The 20,486-nt window shown below is 36.7% G+C and overlaps 2 protein-coding genes and 2 long non-coding RNA genes across 5 annotated transcripts; 2 read left to right on the plus strand and 2 right to left on the minus strand.

Moving 5' to 3' along the window:
* Positions 1 to 537: 537 nt before the first annotated feature.
* On the plus strand, positions 538 to 15,158 carry LOC140976430 (centromere/kinetochore protein zw10 homolog). 2 transcript variants are annotated; one of them, XM_073440574.1, is made up of 14 exons: positions 538 to 1,233; positions 1,629 to 1,766; positions 1,886 to 2,076; positions 2,211 to 2,361; positions 11,800 to 12,033; positions 12,105 to 12,251; positions 12,427 to 12,519; positions 12,632 to 12,727; positions 13,662 to 13,790; positions 13,908 to 13,985; positions 14,092 to 14,250; positions 14,333 to 14,483; positions 14,576 to 14,658; positions 14,909 to 15,158. In XM_073440574.1, the coding sequence occupies exons 1-14, from the start codon at positions 685 to 687 to the stop codon at positions 14,996 to 14,998; spliced, it is 2,289 nt and encodes a 762-aa protein (XP_073296675.1). In that variant the 5' UTR covers positions 538 to 684; the 3' UTR covers positions 14,999 to 15,158. The 2 variants fall into 2 exon arrangements, with proteins under 2 accessions (XP_073296675.1, XP_073296684.1); XM_073440583.1 differs by having other exon boundaries at positions 1,886 to 2,059; positions 2,203 to 2,361.
* LOC140976455 (uncharacterized) lies at positions 2,867 to 4,444 on the minus strand. The gene is made up of 3 exons (XR_012175221.1): positions 3,940 to 4,444; positions 3,631 to 3,697; positions 2,867 to 3,042 (listed from the first exon to the last, which is right to left on the minus strand). It is a non-coding gene; the product is annotated as an uncharacterized lncRNA (long non-coding RNA).
* On the plus strand, positions 9,187 to 10,342 carry LOC140976449 (uncharacterized). The gene is made up of 3 exons (XR_012175220.1): positions 9,187 to 9,367; positions 9,454 to 9,477; positions 9,719 to 10,342. It is a non-coding gene; the product is annotated as an uncharacterized lncRNA (long non-coding RNA).
* A 555-nt stretch (positions 15,159 to 15,713) lies between the features above and the next one.
* On the minus strand, positions 15,714 to 19,859 carry LOC140976439 (protein disulfide isomerase-like 2-3). The gene is made up of 9 exons (XM_073440595.1): positions 19,642 to 19,859; positions 18,971 to 19,129; positions 18,352 to 18,465; positions 17,945 to 18,102; positions 17,599 to 17,698; positions 16,621 to 16,797; positions 16,384 to 16,529; positions 16,124 to 16,270; positions 15,714 to 16,053 (listed from the first exon to the last, which is right to left on the minus strand). Exons 1-9 carry the CDS (start codon positions 19,819 to 19,821, stop codon positions 15,897 to 15,899), a joined length of 1,338 nt encoding a protein of 445 aa, XP_073296696.1. The 5' UTR covers positions 19,822 to 19,859; the 3' UTR covers positions 15,714 to 15,896.
* Between the last annotated feature and the right edge of the window lie 627 nt (positions 19,860 to 20,486).

Consider the following 20,486-nt stretch of genomic DNA (forward strand, 5'->3'; position numbering starts at 1 on the left):
ACATGAGAGCTCATGTGAGACCGTCTCACAGATCCTAATCTGTGAGACGGGTCAACCCTACCCATATTCGCAACAAAAAATAATACTCTTAGCATAAAAAGTAATACTTTTTTATGGATGACCCAAATAAAAGATCCGTCTCACAAATACGACTCGTGAGACCGTCTCACACAAGTTTTTGACTATTTACATTCAGTCTGTCTAGAGTTTTTCCATTTATTTAATGTAACTCTCATAAGACAAAAAATATGGCTTAAAAACATAAAGACAAACAAAATGTTACGACTTTTTGTGATAGATCTCTCGTCGATAGTAAATCATTCATTTTCAATATGATCATTTTCTTTATTCATACTGGTTTCTTATCCGAAATTAATAATTTTAAGTGTTTTTCATTAAGTTGGATAAGTAACTTTTTAAATTATTTATATATTATTTTAGATGTAAAAAATCACAATTAAATTAATTATTTGAAAACTAAAAATATATTATTTATATGTAATATATAATATTATATACTCTGTCATCGTAAGTGGCCTAATTTGTTTTGGTTGACCATTTTCTCCTCCATCCCGGTCTTTTTGTCTACAACACGCCGGCGGTGGACTCCTCCCTCCATTCGCGAGCGGCGGAAGGGAGATTCATTGTAATGTGAAAATAATCGAACGCATTTGGACTCTTGTGATGGATGTTTTATACAACACCATCGACGTGCGTGATCTTTTATCATCATCGGACTCCCCGAATTCCCCCATTTCGGCGCCTGATCTCCGCCTCCTCATCTCCAGGCTTGATGCGCACTCACTCAGAATCAAATCAACGGTTCAAGCTTACCTCCTCTCCCACCAGGCTGACTTTGCCTCCCTCTTCTCCCAGTGCTCGGACGTCGTTTCAAGGTCCGAGAATCTCTCTTCTCAAGTGATTACCCTGCTCAATCTTATATCTGATCAGCCAATTGAGTCCGACGTGGGGAAGATTATCGGAGAGATAGTGGAGAAGAGGCGAGAATTGGTGGAAAAGCGGGAAAGTTTGGAGCTTGTTGGGGTTGTTTTGGAATTAGACCAAAAGTTAGGTGTTGTTAGGAATAATGTCGAGAGTGGTAGGGTGGTTGAGGCCGCGGAGGGGTTAAGGGAGTTGAAACTGTTGCTCGGGGTGAGTAGAAACGATGTCGTCGAAGGCGAGCCCTTGGTGTATGGGATTCTCAGGAAGCACTGGACTGACTGTTTTGAAGAGGTAAAAGTTTCGTCCCTTTCTTTTTCAATAAAATGGATTTTTAGTATGAATGAACTGAAGCCTTCGATCGCAACTACAAATTCTTCCGTTGAAGTTTGCAGTTATTCAGAGAATATGTGGACTTTGTCAAGGCAATCCAAATTAGATATTGAAAGAGTCTATGTGATGGGTGATTGTTCTGTGACGGCCTTAATTCTGACTTAATTGAGATTCTCTTATTACTAAGTGGATTGAGTGTGGTGCTTAATGAGTAGGTGCTGTACTTGTCTTTCCACATATTTACTAGTTTTATAATTTGATGGAATTCTAGTGCAGATATTGGGACCATTGTGAGTAATATATAGTAATTACTGAATTATATAGATTGTTCTTTATGGGAATTGATTTGAATGTAGATTCAAGATCTGCTTTTGAGGTTTGTGGAGAATTCTGTGAGATTTGAGCAGGAAGCTAACACAGTTCATATTAAGAGTCGGGCATCTGTGAATGGGATTGATGAGCTCGAGCTTTATACGATATTAGAGGCGATGGATGTGAGTTTACTTTTAATTGTGTTCTAATTCAAACCTCATTTAGATTCTGGAAGCATTAACAGTTTCCTTTCTAATTGACATTTATTAGAGATGTTTCAGCATGCGAGTTGTTTTTGTAGGCAGCTGACATTCTGGATTATGGCCTCGCAAAAGTCGCAGATTTGATTATTAAACATACTATCACTCCTGTAGTGAGTGCCAGGGCTACTCCTTCATTAATAGAAGATACAGATCAAGACTTGGACCGAATCCCAGAGGCAGTACTGAAAATCGTCCCTTCTTCTAATCCTGAGGCACGTTTGCTACTTTTGTAGTCATGATTAATGTTTACAGATATTATGAAATCTATTTTACTGACAGACTTCATTGAAAGGAACATCTGCTAATAGTTTTGAAATTCACTTTTGTTGTGTGCATCCATACAATCTTCATTCAGTCACTGAGAAATGGTGAAGCTATGTACTCTAACATTGTACAAATCCTTAAATTCATCAACAAATTCTTGTGCTTTCAAAATGGTTCTTGGATGCGCTCTTTTGGAAGATTGACCTGGCCAAGGATGTCCGATCAGATAATTTCAAATTTCCTTTCCAAGGTTTGTTATAAATATTCTGGATATTTTTGTTTTATAGAAGTTAGTTGTTTGGAGGAATTGCGAGGGACGGGGCACGACAAGCTGAAAATCTCTTTATCCTTCTGGAAGTACCAATCACAAGCTTAAGTCAAGGAAGAATGAACTTTCTAAATTTTTTAAAACACTCATTATGTCACGGCCAGCCCACTTGTGATATTGTCCGCTTTGGCCTGAGGCCTCATGGTTTTAAAACGCATCACAACGTGCGTCGTCCACACACACTGGCTCTGATACCAACTGTGAGGGCCCGTTATCCTAATCACAATTTATTAATATGCAATCATGATTAATCAGTAAACAACGGAAAAGTGAGATAAAAATTTGCGTTTGGGCCTATAAAAATTTCGGCATAACTTCCCATAAATAGGACATACCAGAAAATCAAATACTCAAAATAAATAACATATGCCCTCATTAAACACAACATAAACATGTGCTAGCCATACACAATCATGACATGTACGAATCAAAATATCATAGAGCCGATCAGGCTCGATCATACCATAATACAATTATCCAAATATATACATATAGTATCTGGGAGACAACAACACCACGCAGTACCTAAATACAGCTGAGTTTACTCTCAAGGAGCTCTGGTATTTCCCGAGGCTTCCTCTCGAGCGCCTGAGGTCGAACCACCTGTACCACATGTCATGTCCACAAATAAAAGACACGACAGCCCCCTCTCGGGGGTCAGAAACCTCAGTACGAGACATTAAGAAACCACGATATATGACATAGAAATGCAATGATGCTGTCATGCATGAATGCAATGCATGTATAGGTGCAAGATATCAAGAATCAAATGATCGATATCAACAATCATACATATATGCTCGAGTTAGTCCACGACTCAGCGGACCGTGCCTGGGATATGGCTCAGCCTCGAAGCCAGCAACTACCTAAGCAGGACCGAATCAAGGTAGCCAAACATCTCCAGGACACCATATCATATCATACATATATAACGAATCTCAAACGAAATATAAATGGATCTCAATAACAGATAAGCTCAATATGATATGTTCAGTGGTATTGATGTGTCTAACTAAATAAAATGCGTGTGAACAAAAGAAATATTTTATTTTATTTTGCACATCAATTATCAATTGATAATATGCGAGTCACAATATAATATCACATAAATCAACAAATAGCAAATAAATCATACACAGGATCATCAGATGTCTCTGTCAGACATGATGAAAATAACTGATCTCTACGTACCTCAACTAATTTACCAGTAACTTAAATCCTCAAGAAAGTCTTGGAAATGTCAACTCAGACAAATTACCTGAATATTAATTTAAATGGTCTTATTATCATATAAAAATTCCACAACCATTTAAATTCACTAAAAAATCCAATTTCAATTATTTAGGCATTTTAAATTCCTAATATTCCAATATTCGACTAAAATACCTAAAATCAATTATTTCTATTTTAATTTAATCGCAAAATATTCTTTTTAGCTTTAAATGACACTAAATTAATATTCAATCGACTGTGATAAATTCTAAGTTCACCAGATTATACCTCCAACGTGCACAATTCCGGAACCTACAACAATAACCCAATAATTAATTAATAATGATGCAATATTTGAGTCGAAATTAAATTAAATTCACATAGACAACAATTCGCACCGATACAGCTTGTACTTCCAATAACAGTGGCTAAAATCGAGCCTATACCGAAGCTAATCGGCAACAGGCGGCAAACTCGCCGGAGAAGATAAACGGAATTATGCAGAAAAATAGGGGGTTCTCGAAAATTTGCAAAAATGGTACCAAAAGAAAGCTTACGACATAAGGAACAAAACCCCTCAATTAATTTTTACTTTTGAGCGGCGGAAGACGGCGATTTCAGCGGTGAAAGAGGCGGCGTTTTTCGACGGGTTTTCAGAAATCATGATTTCACCTAGAAAAAGTGGTATCAATGGATAGCTCTCATCATGGGCTTTCCAAATATGTATTTTCTTTAATTTTTTTTATCACCGGTGCGGCCACAATCGGCTGTCGAATGGGAAGCGGCAGTTTGAAGATTTTGTACCGGGAGAGAGAAAGTGGTTCGGATGATGATGATGATGATTATTATTATTATTATATATTTATATATATTTATTTATTTATATTCATATTATATGTGTGTTGATCTTTTCTTCTTTTGGGGTTCGAAACTTGACCCGGTTTATTTTATTCCAACTCATGTGTGCTATAAAATTTAGATATGCATTTTAATATCGTCTATAAACCGATATTTTCTAATACATATTTTAAACACACTAATTAATTATTTGGCTTAATTATTTTTAAATTCCTCAATTTAAAATAATTAATCTTAATTATCACCAAATAACATATGATTAAATCGGGCCATTACGTTTAATCACAAGTGGGCTGGGCCGTGACAGTTGGTATCAAAGCGTAGACTGGGATACGCTCGTACTAGAGTTAGTACACTTGAGTTTAGACACAAGAGATTTGTGTGCATGTGTTTGATTATTTGAAATTATTTGCTCTTGCTTGGAATGAATTACATGTTAGTATCTTAGAGATATGACATGTAGATTATACATTTGAGTTTTATTTCGATGCTTTGGATTATATTGAGGTTATTAAATATTTTGGGAATTTAACCTTAAATTCTGTAGAACGGCAACTAGATGAAATAAAGGGAAAGGAAAAGAAGTGGCTCAGGAGTCCGGATCACAGAATATCGGAGGAAATGACAGAGTTCCTCGATATAGGCGCGGGCGTCCTGCTGCAGGGGTAGCCGCTAAAGCTGATGCAGAGGTAGAACAGTTGGTGCACAGAGTTGATGAAAAGGAATTTTCAGAACATGCATCCCGCGAAATTCTTTGGGAATGAAGGAAGTGATCGAGCAGAAAGATAGCTGAAACACATGGAATTCCTGTTTAACACAGTACATTATGATTATGATAGAAGGTTAACTAAGGTAGTTCTCCAATTACGGGATCGTGCACAACGTTGGTGGGAGGCTACTACAGATGTATTGCAGCAAACAGGCAGTCAGAAGACTAGGGAGGTGTTTCGTGCTAATTTTCTCCAAGAATATGCTCCACCGTCCTGCTATTCAGCCATAGAATCGGAATTTTTATCGACTAGTTCAGGGCAATATGTCTGTTGAAGAATATGCTCGACAATTTTATGCTCTTCTCACTTATGTACCACATGTGGCTATCAGTGAAAAAGGAAAACTTTCAAAATTTTTGGACGGACTGGACTTTCAAATACATGCTATGGTTATGGCTGGGTCGCCTACAACTTATGCAGAAGCTGTGGACAAGGCGATTGGAATTGAGGCTGGATTGAAAAGGGGAAGACAACCACAGGTTCCATAAATGCCTAGTGGTGGTTTATATTTTTCAGCAGGTACACCATATTTTCCATCTCAACAGTCATACCAACAGCAGAAACAAAAACAAAAACAATTCAAACCAAAAGGAAAACAATTTAAAAAGAAATATCAGTCTAGCTCCTCTAGTTCGAGCAGTTCACAAAGTACGACATGTGAACAGTACCCTATTATTTTCTGTGATCGATGTGGGGGCAGACATCTTACTGCACAGTGTAGTGGAGTACATGGTTCATGTCATAGTTGTGGTCAGCCAGGGCATTATGCCAGAGTTTGTCCGAGCCGTGCACAAGGACAAATGCAGCCACAGCAGTTGCCTTATGCCAGAGGTATTTTTCCAGGTGGCTCAGCTCGGCGAACATTTACTCCTGCACCGTCCTACCAGCAGTCTAGTTACCCACAGGTCAGGGGTAATGTGCCACAGTTTTTTTAGGGTCCCCAACAAGCCCGAGTGTATGCTTTGACTGAGGATCAGGCTAGAGAGGCTCTAGGCGGGGTGATCGCAAGTACTTGCCTTATTTACGATCATATTGCACGAGTTTTATTTGATACTGGAGCATCTCATTCATTCATTGCATCCGATTATGTTGATGAATATGAACTTTGGACTACACCATTTCATGAAACTGTATCTGTGTCTACGCCAGCTGGTCAATTTATTCCATCTGGGCAAATTGTGTTAGATTGTGTGTTGCATTTCGATGATAGCAGTATGATCACAAACTTGATTGTATCACCGATGCATGATTTTGATTGTATCATTGGTATGGACACACTGTCCAGTTATCGAGCCACTGTAGATTGTTTTCATTGTGTAGTACGATTTAGGCCATACTGAAAGAATTGAAAGAGCAGTTACAGTATTTACTCGAAAAATGTTATATACGCCCTAGTATGTCACCCAGGGGAACACCTGTACTGTTCGTAAAGAAGAAAGATGGTTCCATGAGAATGTGCATTGATTATAGGCAACTCAATCGAGTCACTGTTAAAAATAAATACCATCTGCCTAGAATTGATGACTTGTTTGATCAGCTTCAAAGAAATTCTGTTTATTGGAATATTGATATTTGATCAGGATACCATCAACTTCGGGTTAGAGAAGAAGATGTTCTTAAAACAACTTTTAGAACTAGATATATGCATTATGAATTCCTAGTAATACCGTTTGGTTTAACAAATGCACCAGCAGTGTTTATGGATTTGATGAATAGAGTATTCAGAAATTTTCTAGATAAGTTTGTTGTTGTCTTTATTGGTGATATACTGGTGTATTCGAGATCAAAGCGGGAACATAAAGAGCATTTACGATTGGTTCTTCAAACGTTTCGAGATTCTCAATTGTATGCTAAATTATCGAAGTGTGAATTTTGGATGGATAGCGTGATATTTTTGGATCACGTGATATCAGCCCAAGGTATATCTGTAGATCCGAGTAAAGTTGAAGCAGTCTTGAATCGGGCTAGACCAACCAATATACCGGAGATTCGAAGTTTTATGGGATTAGCTGGGTATTACTGATGATTCATTCAAGGATTTTCTCAGATTGCCCGACCTATTACCCAACTGACCAAGAAAGATGCAAGATGTATTTGGTCAGATGAATGTGAAAAGAGTTTTCTTACATTGAAAGAGAAGCTGACAACAACACCAGTGTTGGCATTGCCATCTGGATCAGGTGGATTTGTGGTTTGTACTGATGCATCGTCAAGAGGTTTGGGATGTGTTTTAATGCAACATGGAAAAGTTATTGCCTATGCTTCAAGGCAAATGAAAACACGCGAATCCCGATATCCAATTCTTGATCTTAAACTAGGTGGGATGCAATGAAAATAGATATTTCTGAATTTGTAGCGAGATGTTTGACATGTCAACAAGTTAAAGCCGAGAGAATGAAACCTGGTGGTATGTTATAGAATTTAGAAATACCACAATGGAACTGGGAACATATTGCAATGGACTTCGTGACTCACTTGCCCATATCAAACAGAGGTTGTGATGCTATCTGGGTTATAGTCGATAGATTGTCCAAATCAGCACACTTTATTCCATACAATCGTACTTATGCTTATAATAAAATGGCACGATCATATATGGATAATGTTATTTGATTGCATGGAGTTCCAGTATCTATTGTATATGATCGAGATCCTAGGCATTTGTGGAGCCTGTGGTTGTCTTCCCCTTTTCAATCCAGCCTCAATTCCAATCGCCTTGTCCACAGCTTCTGCATAAGTTGTAGGCGACCCAGCCATAACCATAACATGTATTTGAAAGTCCAGTCTTTCCAAAAATTCTGAAATTTTTCCTTTTTCACTGATAGCCACATGTGGTACATAAGTGAGAAGAGCATAAAATTGTCGAGCATATTCTTCAACAGACATATTGCCCTGAACTAGTCGATGAAATTCCGATTTTCTGGCTGAATAGTAGGACGGTGGAGCATATTCTTGGAGAAATTTAGCACGAAACACCTCCCAAATGATCTGACTACCTGTTTGCTGCAATACATTTGTAGTAGCCTCCCACCAACGTTGTGCACGATCCCGTAATTGGAGAACTACCATAGTTAACCTTCTATCATAATCATAATGTACTGTGTTAAACAGGAATTCCATGTGTTTCAGCCATCTTTCTGCTCGATCACTTCCTTCATTCCCAAAGAATTTCGCGGGATGCATGTTTTGAAATCAAGCTACAACCAATTCCATTTCATCAACACTGTGCACCAACTGTTCTACCTCTTCATCAGCTTTAGCGGCTACCCCTGCAGCAGGACGCCCGCGCCTACCTCGAGGAACTCTGTCATTTCCTCCGATATTCTGTGCCCCGGACTCCTGAGCCACTTCTTTTGCTTTCCCTTTATTTCCTCTAGTTGCCGTTCTACAGAATTTAAGGTTAAATTTCCAACATATTCAATAACCTCAATATAATCCAAAGCACCAAAATAAAACTCAAATGTATAATCTAAATGTCATATCTCTAATATACTAACATGTAATTCAATTCAGGCAAGAGCAAATAATTTCAAATAATCAAACACATGCGCACAAATCTCTTGTGCCTAAACTCGAGTGTAGTAACTCTAGTACGGGCGTATCTCAGTCTACGCTCTGATACCAACTGTCACGGCCCAGCCTACTTGTGATTAAATGAAATGACGCGATTTAATCATATGTTTTTTGTTGATAATTAAGATTAATTATTTTAAATTGAGGATTTAAAATAATTAAGTCAAATAATTAATTAGTGTGTTTAAAATATGTATTAGAAAATATCGGTACATACAAAATGCATATCTAAATTTTATAGCACACATGAGTTAAAATAAAATAGACCAGGTCAAGTTTTGAATCCAAAAAGAAGAAAAGATAAACACACACATATAATATGAATATNTTGATTGAGGGGTTTTGTTCCTTATGTCGTAAGCTTTCGTTTGGTACCACTTTTGCTAATTTTTGAGAACCCCCTGTTTTTCTGCGTAATTCCGGTTATCTTCTCCGGCGAGTTTGCCGCCTGTTGCCGATTAGCTTCGGATTAGGCTCGATTTTAGCCACTGTTATTGGAAGTACAAGCTGTATCGGTGCGAATTGTTGTCTATGTGAATTTAATTTAATTTCGACTCAAATATTGAATCATTATTAATTAATTATTGTGTTATTGTTGTAGGTTCCGGAATTGTGCGAGTTGGAAGTATAATCTGGTGAACCTATAATTTATCGCAGTCGAATGAATATTATTTTAGTGTCATTTAAAGCTAAAAAGAATATTTTGCGACAAATTAAAATAGAAATAATTGATTTTAGGTATTTTAGTCGAATATTAGAATTTTCGGAATTTAAAATGACTAAATAGTTGAAATTGGATTTTTTAGTGAAGGTAAATGATTGTGGAATTTTTATATGATAATAGGACCATTTAAATTAATATTCAGGTGATTTGTCTGAGTTGGCATTTCCAGGACTTTCTTGAGGATTTAAGTTACTCGTAAATTAGTTGAGGTAATTAGATAACAGTTATTTTCATGATGTCTGACAGAGGCATATGATGATCCTGTGTATGATTTATTTGCTATTTATTGATTTATGTGATATTATATGCTGACTCGCATATTATCAGTTGGTAATTGATGTGCAAAATAAAATAAAATATTTCTTTTGTTCACACGCATTTTATTTTAGTTAGACACATCAATACCACTGAACATATCATATTGAGCCTATCTGTTATTCAGATCCATTTATATTTCGGTTGAGATTCGTTATATATGTATGATATGATATGGTGTCCTGGAGATGTTTGGCTACCTTGATTCGGTCCGGCTTAGGTAGTTGCTGGCTTCAAGGCTGGGCCGTATCCCAGGCACGGCCCGCTGAGTCGTGGACTAGCTCGAGCATATATGTATGATTGTTGATATCGATAATTTGATTCTTGATATCTTGCACCTATACATGCATTGCATTCATGCATGACAGCATCATTGCATTTCTATGTCATATATCGTGGTTTCTTGATGTCTCATACTGAGGTTTCTGACCCCCGAGAGGGGGCTGTCGTGTCTTTTATCTGTGGACATGACATGTGGTACAGGTGGTTCGACCTCAGGAACTCAAGAGAAAGCCTCGGGAAGTACCAGAGCTCCTTGAGAGTGAGCTCATTTGTATTTAGGTACTGCGTGGTGTTGCTGTCTCCCAGATACTATATGTATATATTTGGATGATTGTATTATGGTATGATCGAGCCTTGTCGGCTCTATGATATTTTGATTCGTATATATCATGATTGTGTCTGGCTGTCACATGTTTATGTTGTTGTGTTTATTAAGGGCATGTGTTATTTATTTTGAATATTTGATTTTCTGGTATGTCCTAAATTTTTATAGGCCCAAACGCAAATTTTTAACTCTATTTTCCGTTGTTTACTGATTAATCATGATTGCATGTTAATAAATTGTGATTAGGATAACGGGCCCTCACACAATACATCAAACGGCTAGCAATTAATTTCGTAGTAGCAGAAAAAACCCGCCTGATTTCTAAAAATTGCTAAGACCCTTTCCGAGGGGATTGAATTGAGGACAAAAGGCAAGATAATTGTTTTCAACATAATGGCAGTTTTAGCATGAGAAGTTATGAAGTTGATATCTGTTCCTGAATGGTGAGAGTATTTGTTTTTATTAGGAATTAGATACCTACTTATCACCATTACTAGTGATGTTTACTTGTTTTTATCTGACACTGTTATCTTTTTTAGTAACATAATCAATCTTTGAAGGAGAATAGTTTCAATATCGTGCTCTAAGTGATAGAATAGTTGTGAAGGTCACAGTGTTCAAGTATAAGGAGTCTTTAAGTTGATATTTTTGCTGGATTGCCAAGGAGCCGGTTATTTATTTCTCCAAGTTATTTGATTTACTTTCTTTGTGTATTTCTATTTCTTTTGGAATGAGATTCCTCTTTTATTACCATTGCCTGTATTATGTGCTGGTTTGTAATGCCAATACTTTGAGTTTCAATATCATTCTCAGTCTCTGCATGGGGTTATCTACTTCACAACCAGCCAACCGTAGAATTGTAATGTTCACTACACACTGATAATTTATGTTTATGTGTCCTGGATTGTCTGCTTCATAAGTCATAACCAACCACCATTAGAATTATACCATCGATGTGGTTGCTACTTGTAACAATAAGACACTTTGTTTGAATCGGCAAAGACTAAAGATGGTCTTAAGTTATCAACCAGACGTGATTGCTATCTTGTTGGAAAGAAAAGTCCAAACATGTTTTGTTTTCATTACACTTTAGCTTAATTTAACTGTGTTCCTTTGCTAATACTGTGATGTATGTTGGAGCTGCTAGAATTAGTCTATCCATGCTAGGCTAGTAAAGTTAGAATCTGTTTGTGCTTATGTAATTTCCTTTCATCTAAAATAAAACAACCATTTTCTCTTTGAGCGCTATTAATTTCAGACACTCTATAATCATGTTACCTTTCAACATTTCTCGAGTTCAGGTTGTACCAGATGACCCCTCCAATCTGGGCGAGTTTCAAGAGATTATGAAACTTACAACTGGTTTTGAGTCAGCTTTAAAGGAACTTCTGTTCATTTCTCCATCTGATGTCAAAGACGAGAAGCTGAGCAAATTTACCAACAATATTGAGGTCCACTTTGCATCAAGAAAAAAAGTTCAGATTTTGGCCAAGGCTAGGAACATGCTTTTGCAATCTACTTTCAGCCTTTCTCAAGTGAGTTCACAATTGAAATCTTTCTTGCTCTCCATCTTGTCCCCTCACTCAGCTAGCTTATTTCCCTACAGGACTATATAACAAAAATATCAGGGTTGAATAAGGAAGAAATTGCTGGGGCTTTCAGTAATCATGTTGTGTTACTGTTCTCATCTGAGAAATGTGTGGTGTCGGAAGCAGCTAAAGAACTGATGGATCTTGTGCACCAAACACTTAAGGTCAGCTTCGTGCAAGAAAATATTAGATCTCCTAGGTTTGTGTGTGTGTGTGTGGTTTCTTTTCTCACGTGGGACCTGACCCTGGTATCTAGTTTTGTCATTATTTGATTTTTCTACGCAGACACTCACACACATAAGCTGAAATACGTGATTGTGATTTAGATTTGTTATGCAGAATGTTTGCTTGTTACCTCCAAAAGTGGGTTTGGAATTTTATCAGACCGCGAGAAATGCTCTGGTTCTTTATGAAGCTATCGTTCCAGTGAAGGTTGGTGCACAAGGCATTTTTGTATTTCTTGTTTGCTAGATTTTGTTACGTTGTGCTATTCCATCATTGACAATTAACAGCAAATTTTTTTTTTTTGGTGGGATTTCTGAAGCTCGAAAGGCAGCTTGATTCCATAAACCAGGCTGCTGTTCTCATTCACAATGATTGTCTTTACCTATCTCAGGAGATTCTTGGACTTGCTTTCGAGGTATGCATCAGTGTTCTTCTGTAATTACGTTTCTTTAATATTACTGATGTGATGAACCAAATATCAGAATGCTGAATGATATAAATAAGAGATTGACTCTTTTGTGTCTTTAAATTTATTCTTGTCATGTCAGAGATGAAATGTATCATGTTATAGCTAATTGTTAAAGGCACAGCAAGTTGCAAACCTGCAGCATTTTTTAAGATGAGGTGCCATAGCCTTGGATGCTTCTTGTGTCTGGTTCAACAATTTTTTGTTATTGTGGGAACTCCAAATTGAAATAAAGGGTGCGATAAATTATTCCAAACTTCTCACTTCACTTTTGCCTTAATTAGTTGTTTTTGTTTCTATAGTAACATAAACTGTCTTCACGTTTTGAAATGCCTTCACAATAATCATTTTCGATCAGAAGATTGACGGGCAAATTGCATTGAGCACTCTTGTGAAAACTTAAAAAAAAAACATGAAACCCCCTATGTATGATCAATGGTCTTTTGAAAAATCAAACTTAAAACTCTTAGCGAATTGGGCAAATTTGTGAGATTTTAAAATCTATTAGGTTTTTAAATACCATTGATTTTCTATAATGGATTATGGGTTTTTTTTGGGTTTTCACGAGGGTCTAAATGCTATTTGCCCGAAGATTGGCATTTGATGTATTGGAATTATGATAAGATTTCATGCTTGCTGTTAATTAATTTGCAAGGAGTTCCACTGTGATCTTTTTTGTTGGTGGCAACCAAAATCTAGTTTCCAAGTTCTATTCCTTAATGAAATACCTTTGCTTGGTTGATGATTAAAAAATTAAAGTAGTTTGGAAATTGCCGAACATAACTAGTTGAACGGCATGGCATCAGGATTCTTTATTATTTTCTGTTAGAGTTTTATATTTGTGTAATATACAGTCACCTCTTGTCTTACTCTAATTATGCAGTATCGTCCATACTTTCCTAGTTCTGTGAAGGAAGTTGCTGTATTTGTTGATTTGGCTCCAAGATTTCAACTTTTGGCGGAAGATGTTTTACAGAGACAAATTCAACTTGTTATGCATAACTTAAAGCAGGTCAGCTGTCAAAAACATTAAAATTGCATAGATATTTATTTATTAGCTTGGTTGTGTGCATATTTGCAATGGTAGATTTTTTAATCTGCTTAGTCTGCAACTTCGTGGATGTTCTAGGCCATTGATGGAACTAATGGATTCCATAATACACACCAGATGAAACAATTTGAGTCTGCCAAGTTTTGTATTGACCAGGTATAATCAAGAGTTGATGGTTCTTCTATCCCCCTGGTTATCTTTCTTTTCTTTTTGCTTCCTGTTTAAAGTTACAAGGATGAGATGTTAACTGATACTTTATCAGGTTTCTTTCATAATTGAGAAAGTACACATCATCTGGGAGCCTCTGATGCTTCCTTCAGTTTATGAAAAAAGTATGATTATGATTCTAAAGGCGGTCTTTTTGAAGATTGCTAAAGAGATACTCCTTCTAGATGATATGGCAGCAGAAGAAACACTGCAGGTGCAAAAAATAATAGTTTGTGGAAACTTTAGTTGCCAGGTGTTATAAGTTAATGTTTCTTCTCTCCCCTTCTTTAACACAGCTTCAGGGATTGATCCATTTGCTGTTTGAGCATCTTTCATCTTTACTGGAGTCCTTATTGGCTGTTGACCAAAGAGGGAAGTCACTTGAGTCCCAAAGAGACAACCTTGATGATTTTGTACTCTCTGTGCGGAAGTTGCGGAAATTGGCAGGTATCATTTTGCTATTTTAATCTCACTCTTAGGAATAATTGATTATCTTTTGCTCGGGGACCTTATTTGTACGATGTATCCAATTTCATTAGAACTTTTGGACATGCCTTTGAAGTCAATTACCATGGCTTGGGAGAGTGGTGAATTAGCTGATTGCAGTTTCACGGTATCAGAGGTATGAAAAGTTTAAGAGGTGCATGTAAATATCTTTAGAATTTCCCAATTGCGGCAATTTTCAGAAATAGAAATCTCTACCATGTAAAATTAGAGGTTTTACAAGTAGAAAAATGTGACAATGAAATGAACAACGAATGTAAATCGATTTAATTTTGGGGGAAATTGATAAAGTAGCATCCTGTCTCCTTTTGTATGTGAAGAATCATGTCGACAACTCATTGTCATTGACCAGCTCTTCTCAATTGCAGGTGGAAGATTTCATTAGAGCCATCTTTACAGATTCACCGTTGAGAAAAGAATGCTTATTCCGAATCGAAAATTCAAATGTCAGAGTATAGGGACACAATAGAAAAGGCTATGTAGATGTATATGTTGCTGTAGCAAACAAATATATGAGTTTTACCTGGCTTCGTACAGCAGTTGAATCTGAGTGCTAATTAGCGTGAGTCGTGACTCCTCTATTTCTTATCTTTTGCTCAAGTACAATTTGTTAGAAGAGTTACTATTAGATTATTGCTTTGACAAAGTGAGGCACAGTTTTCCACATAGAATAAGGTAAAACTATGATCCATTTTCAGGAATTTTATACCTGTTTTTTTTCTTACGTTTAGAAAGAATTTGTGGGGTTGGATTAGGTGTGGACTGTGGAGGCTGTGATTGACTAATCTGCACTCTACTGGTCTGTAGCTTACCGTTTTGTTAATTGTTTTATAATTAATGGTCAGAAAGTGCTTGATTTGACTCTGAACAAAAAATGGTGAAACGCATGATAAACCCTCGACTTCTTGGTTGCTTAACATGGGACGTCGGATGGAATGAGGTTGATGGTTTTGTATTACTTAGTTCTACTTATTAATACGAGGAAAAGTTGCGTTTGTATCACCGAAAATATGTCTAAATTACACGGGCCTCCCAAGGCTACAGCTTTGCTAGAGTTGGAAAACCATACAAGTTCGCTGAACAAAGGTTATTCATAAAAATCAGATTCTAATATTTGTTTTAGCTAGTACGATGTTTGTGTGTGTCCCCATATATATATTGTGGTCCAGTTGCTTTGGAAGGGAGTACAGGAACTTTCCCTTTTTTAGAGGAAAAAGTGTTCTATAACTGAAAGTCTCCAAGTTTTTAATGGCAATTCGCGGACTGACTCACAGCAAGTGCAATACATTACATTTCACATCACCAAGCAGCTTTTTATCAAAATCGTACTTCCTCTGTATGCAGTGAGCACTGTATTTAATCCTCAGTTCCCATCAGTTCTTCGAGGGAGAATTCATCTTCTTCAATAACTTCCACATCTTTGCCATCCCATGCTTCAGTCTTCACAATCGTCGGGTCAACTTGCATAGGCAGATTGCCCTTTCCACCACTTCCCGCTTCTTTGACAAACTCTCTGAGAAAATGAAAGAACATAAACCCAATTCACAGGAGCGAGGAAGGGGTTAGATTCAAAAAATGCTTACATAATATGGTCAGGCTCGAATGCACTTTTCAGTGGAGCATATACTTTCTTCTTTAGATTCAGGGCTACCATAGGTGGATATCCGTAGCCACCAACTCCAACATGCTTCTCAAGATCTGGCTGCTTACCGGAAGCAGCCCAAACATAACTGCAGCATCGGTGAAAACGCTAGTCTTGGTTAAGTTTGCAATAAGCTACAAGTTTTAAATATACTTTTCATGCATTCTTAAATAAAACATAGAAAGGTATTTTTTTTCTTGCCTGTAAGGGCTCTTTCTAAATTTCTCTGCGACTGACAACAAAAGATCAAGGTACTTATTTCTACCCTCAGCTTTGGAATCCAGTATGTCAGGGAGGAAGGCAACAAAGCAGATGGCAGCCGTGCCACATTTCTCTTCCATAACATCCTAAAGAGGATAATACTGAAGTTCTTTGAGTAGCATGAACCGCAAAAGAGTGCAAAAAAGGAAAATGTTTAGGGACAAAAAGATATATAACCAGACTAATCAATTCAGTCACTTCAAGAGGAGCAGCATTTGCTTCCAGCTGCTCCAAGGCAAATGATTCAATTGCTGGGGCTGATCTTGCACCTTCATATGGGAAGGGACTGTCTTTGTCAGCACCAAACACCAAGATTGTTGGAAATCCTTGTACGTTATATCTGCCCATCAAAGACTGGAAACTCTTACGGGTTAGAGATGTGCTGCTTAATGACTGTAACATTAAAGTGCAAGTCAAAATTGAGTTGTCTTTATCATAGTCCCTATATTACAAGGATCGACGATGCCTAACGAATGAGCACAAATGTACAACTGTACAAGTACATTGACAGCAGTGATGATTAAGGATAACCAGCTTCAGTGTTTCACTAACTTATAGTTGATATTAATGATATACAAAGCAAACCATAACATTCAAGTGCCAGCCAGATATTAAATTCATTAATGCCAAATGGATTGGTGGGCTTAACGATGTATTTCACAGGCACGTGTAATGTTTGATGTGACTTAAATTCATATGTGAACTAATTTCAATTGCTACAGGTTAAGGAGTGAATGTATAAAAATTCATTTTCTACTTGTTATTTTGATTGCATGTGCTTGTCATGTTCAATGATTTATGCTTCTAGCTTTTAACTGCCGCTTCTTGTAATTTGAAAATAGATAGAGATCTTGAACTACAATACTGAAATTACGATCACCCCAGTAAAATTTGACCAAAGTTTACCATTCCAAAATCCAAACCTTTGGATAGATAATCTACTAATCACAAATTCCAGATTTTGAAAATGTAAAACCTAGATATAGTCAATGGCCAATATAGGGAGCGGAGCATAATCAACAACATTGCGATTACCTTTAACCTAAATACGGAAAGGCACATGCGGCAATCAACAACGTTGTGATTATCTTTAACTTAAATATGAAAAAGAACATGAGAAACAATATCGCTATTGAGTAGCGTCTTGAAACTTACCTTATCTGCATCACAGTCCACATGACCCAATTTCACCTGGGCCTTGAGATTCCTGGCTGCTTTCTTCCACTCGGGAGCAAGCTTCTTGCAGTGTCCGCACCTCATTGTAAGAGAATGGATCAAAAGCCAAAAAGTTTTAACTCAAAATATTCATAACAGTAAAATAGTAATTAATTTTGACCACACGGGTGAGAACATCATTGTAAAATAAATGACAAGGAACATACTCCAATATGATACAGCACATAGCTATAGCAATTTAGTTTATTGCCCAGTCAAGCGTGTACTGTAATGGCAGGCATTCCACATAGCCAATCAACCTACCAACTTAAATGGATTGACTTACCAAGGGGCAAAGAACTCCACAATCCATAGTTCTTTGCTTTTAAGTACCAATTCGTCAAAATTACGTGAATTCAGTTCGACTGACTCACTGGGTTCTGACTTTTGACTTGATCCCCCTGTTGACTTCCCATCCAGGCGTTCCTTCAAAAGCGCTTTGATCTGTATTAAAATAGAATATCACAAAAATATCACAAAACCTTGACACCTGAAAAATTATATGATTATCTTGAAAATTTAGTTCAAATAGCAGGTGGCCGTGGAGGAGAAAAAAAGATGCATGATATTTTCCCTATGGATTCTTCCATGCTGATAGCATTATACTGCTTCCAGTAAAAGGGAAAAATGGAAGAGATCAATAAATACAAAAATTAATAATAAAATCATGAGTAGTTACAAGAGTCACTTTACCTGTTGCAGTGCAAATTCCGCAATGGACTTGACATCCCGAGCTCCTTGGTAATCTACAGGGGGTTTCCCCGGGGCAAAGACCTTTATATTTGGAAAACCTCTAATTCCATATTCCTTCAGAACATGGAAAGGATGAAAGATCGCAACATCAGAGAAAACCAGGCTAATTTATGTTGATTTAGTGAGATCACAATATAATAATCAGCAATCAAGGGAGGAGAAAATTAACATAGTTAGCAGAACATAACTCAGGTAAAAACCTGGAGAAAAAAAAACAAAAGAAGTTTCATAGAGACAAAAACAGCAACAAAATCGTGTAGCTTATTCGGCCAGAACCATCATGAGTCAGATAGCAAGTTGGAAAATAACAAAATTTGGTCTCCATTGCTTCATAGCCTAGCACTACAAATATAATTGGCATGGTTTAGAAGTAACATGACATATTTTACCTGACGCACAAATTGTGCAATTGACATGCTCCTTAATAGACGGATATACTCAACTTTTTCTATTTTTAAAAATCAACCTTTGCTGACAAGGAGAAATATAGTTCCTCGTTAGCTGAAGTTCTTTAAATAAGCCACTAGCATAAAGACCATCACACTCAACAAGAAGGTACCTGAGCAAGTGGCTTGTGAGCATCGGCATCCAGAGCGGCCACAGTTGCTACACCTTTCAGGACACTAGCCGCCTTCTCCCAAGTTGGTGTCAATTGTTGACAATGACCACACCAAGGTGCGAAGAACTCAACCAAGACAATACGATTTGAATTTACAACCTGCATTACATTTATACCAAGAATTTGTGAAAGTTTAAAACACGAGGTCGCTGGTCGAGACTCCACGTGATAGAAAAACTGAGTAAAAAAGACCTAAAAATGGGATTTTGAAGTGACTGAGCAAAAATCAACAACAAATCGTAAATGGGAATGAAAAATGACAAGCAGTTGACTGATCAAATCATCCGCGATTTCGGATCAAACCGCTTGTCAACCTTTGGTTCTGAAACGGTAAAGAATTTCAAGCAAATTGTTCCAGAGGAATTTAAATCCTTCAATTTCTCATATGATCCGTCATTTTAATCACATTTCGTCGAAAAGAACCACAAATGAAGAATTCCAAAATCCATCACAAAACCCTTCACTCTGAAGTCCAAACTCCTTAATTCCATCGACATAAACGAAATCCCCCCAAAATACTGAAGTCGACTAAGCTGTCATATCATCACAATATCACAAACACACAATTCCAGACACAACAAAGCACGCGTGAATCAGAGCATACTCTAGACCTTGGATTGGAAATTGTTTGGGTTCAACTGAAGAACGGGGGACGAAGGCCCGTACAATCCATAAACGCCATTTGCAATCAGCTCCACTGCAGAAAACAGTAACAACTGAATCAATATCGATTTATGAATCGTATTTGTTGGCTTGCTTCTGTTGGTAGCTCCCAAATGAAATTGGGACATGATTTCGGCTGTGTTAATTTTAGTTATCTTGCCACGTGTGTTGCGCCAATGGGGAAAAGACACGTCATCTTCCAATTTTGATGATTTTTGCAGGTCTAATAGTATTTTGACCATTTCATTGAAATGTCATCAGATTTTTAGAAATTTGCATTTAAATCTTACTAGTCTTTTTTGGGTAAATCACATCGGCCAGCATAGTATGAAACAATTATATTTTAATAAAAATAATTACAATATGCAAATTAATATGACTTTTAGTGTCTTTTTCTAGTTATAAAGATTTATTTTCCTTTAAATCTAATATACATATAAATATACCACTTCAATTGTGAATTTCCTTATATGTCCTTGTTCATTTAAGTTGGTCAATTAAATTATTAGGTTATCAAAAGGGGTTTTTTGTAATTCATTGTTCATCTTAAATGAATTTGGACATTAATACACATTTCTCTTTATTTCCTAAATTTTATGCCAAAAAAATTATTATTTTACATTTCCTTGTTCATTTATGTTAGCAAATTAAATTAATATGTCTTTTCAAGGGTTTTTTTGTAATTCATTGTCCATCTTAGATAGATTTGGACATTAATTCATATTATTTTTTATTTTCTAAATTTTATGTAAAAAAATTATTTATTTACGTTTCTTAGTCAATTTTTGTGAAT

The sequence above is a fragment of the Primulina huaijiensis genome, chromosome 1, assembly GCF_012295235.1.
Source record: "Primulina huaijiensis isolate GDHJ02 chromosome 1, ASM1229523v2, whole genome shotgun sequence".
Classification (NCBI taxonomy): Eukaryota; Viridiplantae; Streptophyta; class Magnoliopsida; order Lamiales; family Gesneriaceae; genus Primulina; species Primulina huaijiensis.